Here is a 13,849-nt window from a genome sequence, read left to right on the forward strand (position 1 = left end):
CAACTCACTTCAGTGAAAGGACCAGTTAGTTCACTAAAGAATTAGAGAGAGAGAGGTCAGACGAATGTGCTGAAACGTGTCACGTCATTAATAGAGTTTTGGGCCGTTTCTGTAACTAGATAATTAGATGTCATTAATAGAGGTTGTTAGATGGTCTCTGAAGTTTGTGTGGCATGTAGCATCACAGCAGCAGGTGAGACTCACGTTTCTGGCTGGATGGCAGCGAGTTTCTTCGTCTCCTCCTGAAAAGTTCATGTTAAATATTTGTGTTATGCACTCACAATCATTTTTAATTAGTTGGTGATAAATTCAGACGGTGATTTATATCTGTACACAAATCTTGGGCTATCTAATTAAAGAAGAGTTTGATATTCACCCACGCAACAAGCTGGATCTGACTGGCTATCCTGAGCAGCAGCTGTCTGAAGTGGACTAACTCAAACGTGGACGCCGAGTGCTGAATGCAGAGGATCAGGAGGAAAGCAGGCATCAGCTTTGGGTCATCCCTGCTGGGGTCCACCATGTCAAGGATCTCCTGAAGGACTCTTTCCTCCTGCTCCAGCTCGTAGCTGAACGAAGCCTGGGTGCCTTCCGGATCTCTCCAGCGACGAGGTGATGGTTTCCTCTGAAACCCGTTCATGAGGGCAGAGGAGCCACATGAGGAGCATGAGTCAGAGTTTGGACATAGTCTTGACATCCAAGATGGACTGTTAACGGATCCGCTCATAGGATCTTTAAACATAAACAGATAGTGTTTTCCTAAACCAATCAAATCCCCAGGATTTAGCTCTACTTCCTCGTTCAGCAGGAAGCCGTTCCTGGTCACAGCAGCACCGTGGAGCGGCTTCAACATCGTCAACGTTTGTTTGTGTTTTCCTGTGGATGTTTGGGAGTTGGAGTCTAGGCGCCGCACACAGCAATGCTGTGGTAACACATCAGGAGCAAACAGAAGGATGTCCACCTTTAACCTCTCCTCGTCTTCTCCGTTACTGTGCTCCCTGCAGCAGCCGAAGACGGTGGTGGTCCCACTCATTAAATAGATGACAAAATCCTGAGAAACATCAAGAAACGTTTAGTCTTCCTATCAACAGCAAAACCCAGCATTTGTTTTTAATAAATCAACTAAACTTTAATGAAATATTATGAAAATAATTAAGCTAACATCTAAAGAGGCTTGAAACACACAACTAATTTACAAAAGTCCTGAAAACACTTCATTTCACCGTAAACAAGGAAAAACTCGTTCTTATTGAAGAAGCTGAAATCACTGATGATTCTAACATGTCAACATTTGTTTTCCTCCTAATTTCTTTCTTTACAGTAAACACTGCGTCTGTCAGAATGTATTATGGGATATATTTGCTCATGTAAGACTCTGGATCAGAACTGTGTGGATGTAAACAGCACCAGGATCAGCTGGTATAAATACACCCGGCAGCACGAGGCGGGACAAGAAGGGCCCGGGATTACAGGTGATGTCAGTGACCTCGGGTCACCACTCGGAGCGTTTCCCAGGGGATGACAGATTATCATCTGTGATGTTACAGCCAGGCAGCATTAGGTGGACTGGCTGATCTTACACTGCTCATCAGAGATGACGCTTATCCATTAAAGATGTATTTTAGACTCAAAATCACTGCATACACGCTCGTTCCAGCGTGTGAAATTGTTGAGATGTTTTGTATTTTGGTCATTTATTGTGTTGTTGGGGTTATTAGGAGCGAACAATTCGTAAGCTTTAACTTACTTTTGGATTCTTCAATAAATTCTGTAAATATGGAACTATTTACTGATTTATTAATTAATTAAGATATTCTTAGATATCTTCGGGGCACCACCCTTTAATTAGAAAGGGAAATGAATCCAAAACTCTTATCAGTCTTTCTTGAAGTTCGTAGAATCCTCGGAGCAGAGACTTCTCTTCGACACAACAAAGCTACTGGACACAAAAATCTGAATTTTATAACATTTAATTAACAATTTGTCAAATGAATAAACAGTGGAATAGATGAATAATAACCGTGTGATATGATTGAAGATGGATGTGTTTGCATGTGATGGAGGATGTATGAATGGGGTCCTTTGTTCTCACAAAGGAGTAGTGTGTGTGTGTGTGTGTGTGTGTGTGTGTGTGTGTGTGTGCGTGTGTATGGATTCAAAATGGAGTCTTGAATACAAGATGGCTGACCCCTTTGTCTGGCTAAAGTGTGGGTGGCAACTTGCACTTTAACTTCCAAAGCACTTAGAATCAGTAGTAACTTAACCTTAAATCACTCAAAACATTTCAAAAGATCATGAAACAACACAAAAGATTAATCACAAATTAATATCTTTTAGTTTCAGCCTGGCCATGACAGAAACCATTTTAAGATACCAAACAATGATCAATAAGCAGTTTATTCTTTCAAAATGACCCGACGGACGTGTTTGGGACGAAAGAGGAAAACACGAAGCTACTTTTTAAGCAATAGTGCGGTTTTATTGCTTATTCTGGACGAGTTAACGGAAGAAGAAGGAGAGAGAGAAAGAGATGAGTTGCTGATCACCAGAAGAGCGAGGCGTCCCTCCCTCTTTGATTTGACGGTTCTCCGTGTTTCTCCGCAGCTTTCGGCGTCGTCCGTCGGTTTGATGCTTTCTCCGTTGTTTGGCGTTCACGAGTGTTTCTCCACGGGCTGGACAGAGACAGCAAAGTTTCTTTCTGTGCTGAGTTATAACTTACAGCGTGCTTGATGGAGTTGTTGCTTTCCTCCGCAGTTCTGTGTCCTCAAACATCAGCTGGAGGGGAGCAGAAACGAGCAGATCTGATGGGCTTGCAGTTTAGTTTCCAGCAGTTCCGTGGGCTCAACTTGGGCAATTAGAGCTTCCGCGTGCTCAAGGGAGTCGGAGCGTTGACAAGCGTGTCCTTACCGCCAGGTATCCTGGGCAAAAGAACAAGGTTTCTTTGTCTCTGCTGAAGATTTATGGTCTTAGTTCGCGGGAAAAGCTCCACGGCTTCCCGCACATGCGCAGAACGTGTTTCTGGTACTAGGCGGTGACATCATCCCAATGCTTCCGTGTGCAAAGCATCATGGGAAATGAAGTTTCTTGGCGCTGATGTGGTTATTTGCTTTTCAGAGCAATTTAAGCACAGTCATTTTGGAGAAAATCACTGCATAGTAATTTCCTCATGAGGTCAGACCCTCAACATTCCCCCTTTTGGTTTCGGGGATCGCGCCCAAAGCTCGATCGTCGGAAGCACAGATGGGTTTGTTCCTCATGAACGTAGGTCGACTTGATTGTCGGAAGCACAGGTGGGTCTGTCCCTTAGGACGTTGGTCTCCTTGGACGCCTTTGTCTTTGGTCTTTGTCTTGGATCCTGGCGCCTTTGGTCTTTGTCTTTGTCAGGCACAAAGAGGATAGGAAACGGGATAGTCCCCAACGCGCATAACGAGAAGAAGCCACTCACGCAGGTGGTACGCAATGATGATGTCGTCCATGCGAGAGGTAGTAGTGTAGAAGGAGGAAGGTCGGTGGGCGGTTAACTCCACGAGGGGACACAAAGGCATCTCACCGCCGGCCATACAGTTCAGTTTATGGAGCACGCGGTGATGTACGAGGTCCATAGTTCGCAAACGCGCATTGACCTATGTGGTCCCAAGAGTGTGAACAGAAATAGTTTTGGTTTAGGGAACTTCCACGGGCCCTCGGTCATGAAGACAGCGACACTGACATCGTTACAGAAAAGGTGTGTGACGCAGCTCTTCTGAGGCTCTTCAACTCCAACACTGAAGAAGAGGACTTCAGTGGTTTCAGTGCGCAGGAGGACGATGAATAAACTAATCAATAACTTTTCTGTTTTGTTTGACGCTGATCAGTTCAGTTACGTTCAGTTAAACTACGTTTTCAATTCAGTAGACATCTGCGGCTTTTAGCCCGGTGCAGCTTATATTGAGGTGCGCTCTATAGTCCGGAAATTACGGTAGTTAGCAGAAGATTCAAGTGTTTAGTTCCTCTGGTCGATCTGTGACAACAGAGTTAAAAACTTCAGCTTTCAGTTCCCGTTTATGACCGGTGAGAAAACGCAGACCCGTAGTTTCTTCTAGTTGGGTTTGGGTTGAAGTCTCAGAGCTGCAGAGCTAGTACCAGTCCTCCATCTCCTCCAGCAGGAGAAGAAGAAGGTTTCTGTTCTTGGGACAAGCTGAGAATAAACCACAACTTGGGTCTGATGTGAGTTCTGAGTTGTTTCAGGACCAGTGGCATCTAAAAACAAGTACAGACTCTGTTCCAGTAGTCTGGGCTCATGTACAGTCTCAGCTCTGTCTGTGTTTAACTGAACGTGCTGACAAGGTTTGTGGTAAAGTCATCCCTCTGTTGGCATGGGATCACAGACGGCTCATCCTGTGGGTTAGACGCAGTTAAAATAGATCTGCTGCTTCTATTTCCTCCACCTCAGAACCAGAGCTGGGATGTTTTCCATGACGGGAGGTGCCCAATCCAACACTCTGACGCCTTGTCACAGTTAAGCTGCTTTAAGTCTTCTGTAAACACACTGCTAGGAGAATCCTCAGGAGCTCCACTTCCTCTGGTCTACAGGACCAACTACTTAAACAATATAAAAATGTATGTTTGCGTCATTCACTTGTTCTTAAATTCAAACTGATTTTCAAGTTCAACCATCTTTTTTTAAGATTGACACATGAATCAGATGTCAGATGGACTCGTGGAAATCTGCCTGCTGACTCACACACACAGTATGTGTTATACAGTTATGGTCAGAGGTTTACATACACTTGTAAAAAATATAATATAATGGCTCTACTGAGTGTCCCGTTATTTCTAAAACTCAGATTTTTCTCTGATAGAGTGATTGGAACAGATACTTCTTTGTCACAAAAAACATTCATGAAGTTTGGTTCTTTAATGTCTTTATTATGGGTTAACAGAGAAAAGTGATCACATTTGCTGGGTCACAAATATACATACAGCAACATGAACTAGCAATTTTGGTGACTTAGAAACGTGTCAGTGAACTGAGCTTCATAGCATGGCCTCTTAACTTCTTGTGAGTGATTACGAGTGACTACAGCTGGTGACTTCTCTTAGGCCAGGTAAATAGGGCTCATTGGATACAAACGCCCACAAACGCTACAATGGGAAAGTCAAAGGAGCTCAGCATGGATCTGAAAAAGTGAATTATTGACTTGAACAAGTCAGGAAAGTCACTTGGGGCCATTTCAAAGCAGCTGCAGGTCCCAAGAGCAACAGTGCAAACAATTGTTTGTAAGTATAAGGTGCATGGCACTGTTTCATCACTGCCAAGATCAGGAAGAAAACGCAAGCTATCACCTGCTGCTGAGAGAAAATTGGTCAGGAGGGTAAAGAGTGAACCAAGAATCACCAAAAAGCAGATCTGCCAAGAATTAGAAGCTGCTGGAACACAGGTGTCATTGTCCACAGTCAAACGTGTTTTGCATCTCCATGGACTGAGAGGCTGCCGTGCAAGAAGGAAGCCCTTGCTCCAAAAGCGGCACCTTAAGGCTCGACTGAAGTTTGCTACTGATCACATGGACAAAGATAAGACTTTCTGGAGGAAAGTTCTGTGGTCAGATGAAACGAAAATCAAGCTTTTTGGCCACAATGCCAAGCAATATGTTTGGAGGAGAAAAGGTGAGGCCTTTAACCCCAAGAACACCATGCCTACAGTCAAGCATGGTGGTGGGAATATTATGCTGTGGGGCTGTTTTGCTGCCAATGGAACTGGTGCTTTACAGAGAGTAAATGGGATGATGAAGACGGAGGATTACCTTCACATTCTTCAACATAACCTAAAATCATCAGCACGAAGGTTGGGTCTTGGGTGCAGTTGGGTGTTCCAACAGGACAATGACCCCAAACACACATCAAAAGTGGTAAAGGAATGGCTAAATCAGGCTAGAATAAGGGTTTTAGAATGGCCTTCCCAAAGTCCTGACTTAAACCCCATTGAAAACATGTGGACAGTGCTGAAGAAACAAGTCCATGTCAGAAAGCCATCAAATTTAACTGAACTTCACCAATTCTGTCAAGAGGAGTGGTCAAAGATTCAACCAGAAGCTTGCCAGAAGCTTGTGGATGGCTACCAAAAGTGCCTAATTGAAGTGAAAATGGCTAAGGGACATGTAACCAAATATTAGCACTGCTGTATGTATATTTGTGACCCAGCAAATGTGGTCACTTTTCTCTGTTAACCCATAATAAAGACATTAAAGAACCAAACTTCATGAATGTTTTTTGTGACAAAGAAGTATCGTTTCCAATCACTCTATCAGAGAAAAATCTGAGTTTTAGAAATAACGGGACACTCAGTGATAGGTAATTTGATTTTATCCCATATTACCTTAAAGGACGACACACCCGAAGAGAGAGAGAGAGTAAATTGATTATTTGTAATGTCCATGTGTGTGGCTCAACCAGGCCCCATGTCCATGTGTGTGGCTCAACCAGGCCCCATGTCCATGTGTGTGGCTCAACCAGGCCCCATGTCCATGTGTGTGGCTCAACCAGCCCCCACTCTGCTCCAGCCTCAAAGCTTTCTCCTCACCTGCTCTGTATACCTCCATTCTTCAATTATCTGGTAGATAATATTTAACCTCCATAACCCTGGAACCTGAAATAAACACACATGACAACAAGGAAGACATTTTACACTGAATTAGCCAAATGAGGGGGAGATCACCGAAATGACACATAACTCTCTCCAGAGCTAGCTGACAGGCAGTTCTCAGAGTCTTCAGTGGTTTTATTCAAGCAAAGGATGGGGGAGAAGGCGGGCCTTCTCAAGTTGCAGAGGTACAGAGTTTTCTCAATCAACATCCTTGTTCAACCTTTTCATGAACAGCCAACACAGAGATGCATGATGTGTAATGGGCATCTTTTACGCCTCAAAAAGGTACATTTATAAAAATACCCAACACTCAGTAGAGCCATTATATTATATTTTTTACAAGTGTAAGGAAACTTCTGACCACAACTGTATATGGATGGCAGTGGCAGAGCAGTTAAGTGCTCATCTCAAAACTGGAAAGTTGTGGGATGGCCTCCCACTCAGGCAATTGCTGTCATGTCCACGGGCAGGACACTTAACCCACTTAACCCAGCGGCCTTGCCTCCATCAGCTGTGGCTACATGGTAGCTCATCACCGCCAGAGTGTAAATGTGTGTGAGTGAGTGAATGACTGATTGTGGTGTAAAGCGCCTTGGGGGTTGTAAAACCCTAGAAGGCACTATACAAATACAGGCCACTTATATACAACTTATAGGTGCTATAGTCTGACTTTTTCCCACACATGCCTGAAAAAAGGCCACAAATCCCCTATCGCGCCCTGTGACCAGAATACTACATTTGCAACTTCAGAGTGGCGAGCCGCTCTGTTAGGACGTGGAAAAGATTGAGCTAACATACATGTTTATTTATATTTTTAGCAGACCCTTTTGTCCAAAGCAACTTACACGTGATAATCAAGCCAGCAGGTTGCCCTTGAGGCTAACAGCAAACATTATTCAGTCAATCTTAGAGGCAGTGAGGCAGCATAATCATTGATGGAGGGAAGTGAACATGGTGTGGACAGTAGAGTTGGGGACGGGTGCTGGGAGGGTCCTAGTTTAGAAGATGCTCTCTGAAGAGCTGAGTCTTCAGGAATTTCTTTAAAATGGACAATGACGCCCATGTTCTGGCAGTGCTTGGTAGGTCATTCCACATCTGTGGATCAACACACAAAAAGAGTCTGGATTGTCCTGAGAGTTGGGTAGGCACTGCTACCTGATGATCCTTTGATGACCAGAGTGGCTGAGCCGTGACGCAAGCCTTTGCAAGAGGATTCAGGTAGATGGGTACCATCCAGGACTTTGTATGCTAATGCTAGCGATTTGAATTTGATGCGTGTAGCTAACGGTAGCCAATGGAGCTCAGTGAACAGACAGATGACATGTGCTCTTATAGGCTGATTGAAGATCAGATGCACCGCTGCATTCTGGACCATATGAAGAGGTCTCACAGTACAGCCTGGAAGACCAGTTAGAAGGGTATTGCAGTAATCGAGGCGGGAGATGACAGTAGATTGCACCAGGAGCTGGGTGGCATGTTGTGTTAGGTATGGTCTGATCTTTCGTATGTTATACAGTGCAAAGTGGCATGGACAAGCGACAGAGGCAACGCGGTCTTTAAAGGTCAGCTGGACATCAATCACAAAACCCACATTTCGAACTGCCTTTGAAAGAGCCAGAGATAGAAAATCATTTTGGATTGAGATATTGTGCTGTATGGATGGTTTCGCTGGGATGACAAGTAGGTCAGTTTTAGAGAGGTTGAGTTGGAGATGGTGGGATTTCATCCATCTTGATATGTCAGAAAGATGGTCTGAGATTCGTTCAGAGACTGTGAGGTCATCCAGTGGGAATGACAGATAGAGCTGGGTGTTGTTGGCATAGCAGTGGTAGGAGAAACCATGCAATCTAATGATCTCACCCAGTGAGGTGGTGTATAGGGCAAAGAGAATAGGTCTGTGTGCAGAGCCCTGGGGGACTCATGTGACAAAATGGTGAACAGCAGAAGACTGTCCGAGCCAAGATACACTGACAGATCATCCTGTCAGGTACGATTCAAGCCAGGAGTGTGCTTTCTCTATGATGCCCATGCTTGAGAGTGTGGACTAAAGGAAGCCATGGTTGACAGTGTAAAATGCAGCCGATATCAAGCAGGATAAGTACTCAGGATTTGAACCTAGATTGGTATGGGTCAAGCAGACAGTTTTGTGAGAGGTGTCCTGTCGTCTGCTTGAAGGCCGCCCTTTCAGTAATTTTAGACAGGAACAGGAGGAGAGAGATAGGTCGGTAGTTCTCTACATTATTTGGAGGAAGGGAAGGTTTTTTTTTTAGCAGCGGTTTAACCTGAGCACGGTCGAGAGAGGTGGGAAACAGACCAGATGTCAGTGAAGCAATAATTACATGTGTGACTGCTGCGGCTACTGTAGGAGCAATAGATTGGAGCAGCTTTGTCGGAATGGGGTCGAATGGGTATGTAGTAGGGCAGCTACATGTGAGAAGTTTGGACACACAGTTCTCAGTGAGAGGGGTAAATGAAGAAAATGATGCAGTTGGGCTTCTGATGGTCGGTCTAGAAATACTTTGTAGTAGCGAAGGTTCAGGCAAGTTGGCAAGTTCAGTATTGCTTATGTAGCGGAGGCAAATTGATGATTTTATCTGTTATGACCAGGAAGACGTAATAGTCTATATACATATAAAATATTAACCTGCGAGGTCTTTATTGTAATTAATCAGAAGATTCTAGGATTTAATTCAGAAGATCTAGGTTCTTTGCTTTTTCAGTGATCAACCACGCTTCGTGTTACTTCAAGAAAGAGTCAGGTTTATAAAAGTAAGAACATATTTTACAAACAATTTAAAGCATGACTAATTAACTAAGCATTTACTGTGAGTGGATGCAACTAAACGTGCTGAAGGAACCTATGTGTGAATGCGATATCAGTCAGAGCTTCCTTATCAAAATAAGCTGAGTTCTGGTGAAAAGAATTTAGTTTGCTCTAAGCTATAAAGTTGTTATCATCAGAAGAACATCAGACGCAATCTGTCATGTATATTTCACCCGTTTTGGGGAGACCCTCTTGGTGGATCTGAAAGTCGTGGGGGGCGGCTGACCGCTGGCACCGGAGGGCTGTAGAATACCGTGGTACCGACTCTTCAGTCCAGAGATGTCTCGGGTCACAACAGTCAGGATGGAACCGTGCATCTGGCGGACTCTTAAGGAGTCTAATAATCTTAGCTTTGTTTCTGCAGGAACTGTTTGCTCATCAGCTTCGCAGGTGCAAAAAGGTTTTGACGATGTGTCAAAATCTTTGATGGTTAAAGAGGTTTTGCTACAGATGGCCGGTCTGAGCGATTCTCTAGAACTGTCGAATCTCTCAGAATGATCTAGTTTTAAGGTTTAGCTGTAATGATTTGCACAGCCAATCAGAGGCTGACAAGTTTGGAGATGTTTTACCAAGAGAACTCAGAAACACGCCCTCATTGATATCGGAAAGCCTGACTGGTAAAAAAAAAACAAGTTATGTGTTGTAGTCTTAACTTAACAATACTTGTTATTATGTGGATGCAGGTGTGAGGACCTTGCCGTCAAAACATGTTGAACACATGGCAGGTTCTAGTAGACACACATAATATAAATCCATTCAGTGTGCACAGATTAATGGAGAGGGTGCTTGCTGCAGAACTACAAAGGCGGAGCTGCACCAGTCAGCCCCGCCCATTCACGAAAACTCAGCCTAGCCCACTGACTTCTGTTTTTGTTTTTCAACTTTATAGCAAACTAACCTGACCCACCTGAATGACGGCTGTTACTAGTTTACAGTTGTTAATGCTATGTTCTATGCTCCAATTAAACAAGAAGAATATAACTTGCCACATGACAAAGCCTGAATATATCTCAAAATGAAAAGATTTCTTTTAGCGAATATCTGCCCACAGCCGCTCCAACAAAAGCTGGGTACAACAGCATTTAAGGCTCGAAAGTGTTCTGGTAGTCCAGTGGCAATATCGTCTGACTTAAGATTTGCTTTCCCCTCAGCTGATGTTGGTTCGCCTCTCGGTGGGGTCGGCAGCTATCTACAGTATTTAGCCAGCTGAAACATTTCATTTGTTTATATTTTAGTTGTAATGTTTATTTTCAGCAAAATATTTATGTCTCTAAAAGTTCTTTGAATTTGGTCGTTCCTAAACAGCATTTTAGTTGAAACTCTGCTCACAAATGGACTCACACTGGCTAAATAAACAAATAAATTAAAAAAATAAAACACAGTCATTATATTTTAAACGGTATACCAGTAAATTGTTGTAAACATAGTACTGGCAAGTGTAGCTAGAAATGAAGAAAAAGGGTTTTAAACTACCTACGTACTTCCGTTACCGGGAGGCGAACCTGCGCAAAACTGCATGTGAATGTGACTCCATAACCACTTCACCACCACATTTGATAAAAAGCATGTGGCGTTACAAGTAATTGTGCCATCCAGCGTGTCTTTGTAGATGGGATGTATGGTTTTTCTGCCGGTGTCTCACTAGAAGTCATTTCAGAAATAATTTGTCAGAAAATTCACAGAATATCCAGATTTCAGAACCAAGACCAGACCCGCTTCGGGGGAGGAGTCCAAATTGAAGCTGAGATGGGAGGAAAATGCATGAATGAGGCCAAAAATGGCTTTGGCGTGTTTCTTATGAGGAAATAACAATATAACCTGGTAAAAAGTTCCAAAAGTTCGATTTTTCATTAACCTTTACAAAAACTGTTCAATTAACTTCTCAACTCCGTCCTCAATCTTGCATTTTTTAGCTATAACACCCTCTTTGGTTCCAGAATGCTATCAAGTCTGACAACTGGAGGGAATTGGACTGACTCTGATGGAATGGGCGGGGCTGACTCTGGTGCAGCTCCGCCTTTGTGGTTCTGCAGCGAGCACCACTTGCATTAATGAAGCATTTCATTATACTATAATTATTATAAGTAGTAATAAACAAATGTTTATTTAATGATTATCTAGATTATAAGTCATAGAAGCAGTTCATATTGATTTATTAAATCATTCTTAAATTTAGCAACTGATTGGAACTGGAGTTCTTTCTTCTGGAGGCAGACAGATGAGACCTTGGGGAAAGAAAGTCATTGTTTATCTTTCAGACTAGCAGAGTCTGTGAATCCCAGCTGGCGTGAAGGCAGACTCATGTAAAAGGAGCACAGGCAATGTTGTGTCTCCTTTCTGGCCAGATGTTGAATAGATGGTAAAAGGTCAGGCTGTACCTGTCACAATCTGCTCCAGCCTCCCTGACTGTGACTCTCTCCTGCCTCCTGATTAGTTTTTATTTGTGTCACCTGCCCCTTGTTAACCTGCCCATGTGTTCCTGATGTTCCCTTGTGTATTTATACCTCCCTTCTTGTATCAGCCTTGGTCGGATCATTGTTTGTTGTCAGCGTTGTTTTGTTCTGTCGTTCCCGCTCTGCAATTAAACCCATTTTTACTTTATCCGAGCCTGCATTTTTGCCTCCTGTCAGCTCTTCCACACGTGGTCCGCCGTCATCCACACCCGCAACATGGCAGTACCTAAACTGACCATTGTTGGACGCTACACTAATAGCTGCCACTTTCTCAGTGAAGAATAAGGCAAAGGTGTCTGCTGATAGATTGTTGGCAGGTGGCGGAAGTGGAAGGTTAAGTAGAGTTGTAAATGTCGAAAATAGTCTCTGAGTGTCAGTAGAGCTGAGAATTTAGTCAGTGTAGAAGGTTTTCTTTAGCCTAGTTAACTAGACCAAATTATAGTCTGGCTTGCCAGGCTAGGTTTTCTTAGCATCAGTGATGCTGGCAGAGAATGAGGACAGTAATGCCTAGGATTTTGATAGATCAGCGGGATCTTTCGTTTTGTGCCATTTCCATTCAGCAGCTCTGAGATTGGTGCATAGAGACCAGAGGGTATCAGTTAGCCAAGAGTGCGACTGAGAGGATCTAGCGGGTCTGGTGGCTAAAGGACACAAGAGGTTAAGACACGAACAGAGTGTGGAGCAGGCTCATACATGGAGCTGCAGTCTGGTTCCAGCATGTTTCCTGCATGCTTTAGATGATGAACACAGCTGATCTGTTTACCGTATTTTCCAGACTATAAGTCACTTTTTTTTCATAGTCTGGCTGGTCCTGTGGCTTATACTCTGGAGCGATTTACTGTATATACCAAATTATGTATACCGCGCTGCTGCGGACCGGCTCCGGACCAGCTCCTCTGCCCCGCCATCACCTGCTGGAGCCTGTGGCGAGCTGCTGCGGGCCGGGCAGCGCCGACCCAGGAATGAGCTCCCCTGTCTCGCTGGGAGGGTTTCAAACACCGCCATCCTCTGCTGGAGACCGTGGTGCACTGCTGCGCCCTGGTTATTTATTCTGTTATTGTTACCGGTACTTGTCTTGCAATGTGGAATGCTTGGTCTCAGATTTTGTAAGAAAAATAATAACATTTCCCCCCAAAATGTGACTTTTATATGTTTTTTTCTTCTTCATTATACATTTTATGGCTGGTGTGACTTATACTCCGGAGCGACTTATACACTGGAAAATACAGTAATTTAGTGATAAATCACTCCTGTAGACACTAAGGAAGGCTGGGGAGACATTTCAGCTGTTAGATTACGAGTTAAAAAAGATGACCACACAGTGAGGCGATAAAATTTGCTTTTGGTTCTACAAAAGGACACTAGGGGGTACTAAAAGCAAGCCAAAACTGCCTAGTTCCCTTTAAACACACAAAGGTCAACGCAGTGGTAAGACTGGGATATTGGATTGTGTGGAATATTGTAATAATTCATGTTATCATACTAAAATCGATGTTTAAAAGCAGAATATCAATTTTTTGCTGAGAATTTATAAACATTTACTTCATTTTTTATGTGTGATGTACAGTGGGGCAAAAAAGTATTTAGTCAGCCACCGATTGTGCAAGTTCTCCCACTTAAAATGATGACAGAGGTCAGTAATTTTCATCATAGGTACACTTCAACTGTGAGAGACAAAATGTGAAAAAAAATCCATGAATTCACATGGCAGGATTTTTAAAGAATTTATTTGTTACTCAGGGTGGAAAATAAGTATTTGGTCACTTCAAACAAGGAAAATCTCTGGCTCTCACAGACCTGTAACGTCTTCTTTAAGAAGCTTTTCTGTCCTCCACTCGTTACCTGTATTAATGGCACCTGTTTGAACTCATTATCTGTATAAAAGACAGCTGTCCACAGCCTCAAACAGTCAGACTCCAAACTCCACTATGGCTAAGACCAAAGAGCTTT

At 43.4% G+C, this 13,849-nt stretch overlaps 1 protein-coding gene across 4 annotated transcripts in view; it reads right to left on the minus strand.

The window, feature by feature from the left end:
- radil2a (Ras association and DIL domains 2a) overlaps window positions 1-13,849 on the minus strand; it is a 57,242-nt gene that overhangs the window by 22,898 nt on the left and 20,495 nt on the right. For 3 of the 4 annotated variants that reach the window (XM_070551523.1, XM_070551522.1, XM_070551525.1), the window contains exons 5-7: window positions 6,560-6,625; window positions 377-1,051; window positions 205-242 (exon numbers count right to left, since the gene is read on the minus strand). In XM_070551523.1, coding sequence (XP_070407624.1) covers window positions 205-242; window positions 377-1,051; window positions 6,560-6,625 — 779 coding nt within the window. The remainder of the gene's footprint in view (window positions 1-204; window positions 243-376; window positions 1,052-6,559; window positions 6,626-13,849) is intronic. The other variant, XM_015974354.3, reaches the window with a different exon arrangement.

Source organism: Nothobranchius furzeri, chromosome 5 (assembly GCF_043380555.1).
Source record: "Nothobranchius furzeri strain GRZ-AD chromosome 5, NfurGRZ-RIMD1, whole genome shotgun sequence".
In the NCBI taxonomy this organism is placed as follows: Eukaryota; Metazoa; Chordata; class Actinopteri; order Cyprinodontiformes; family Nothobranchiidae; genus Nothobranchius; species Nothobranchius furzeri.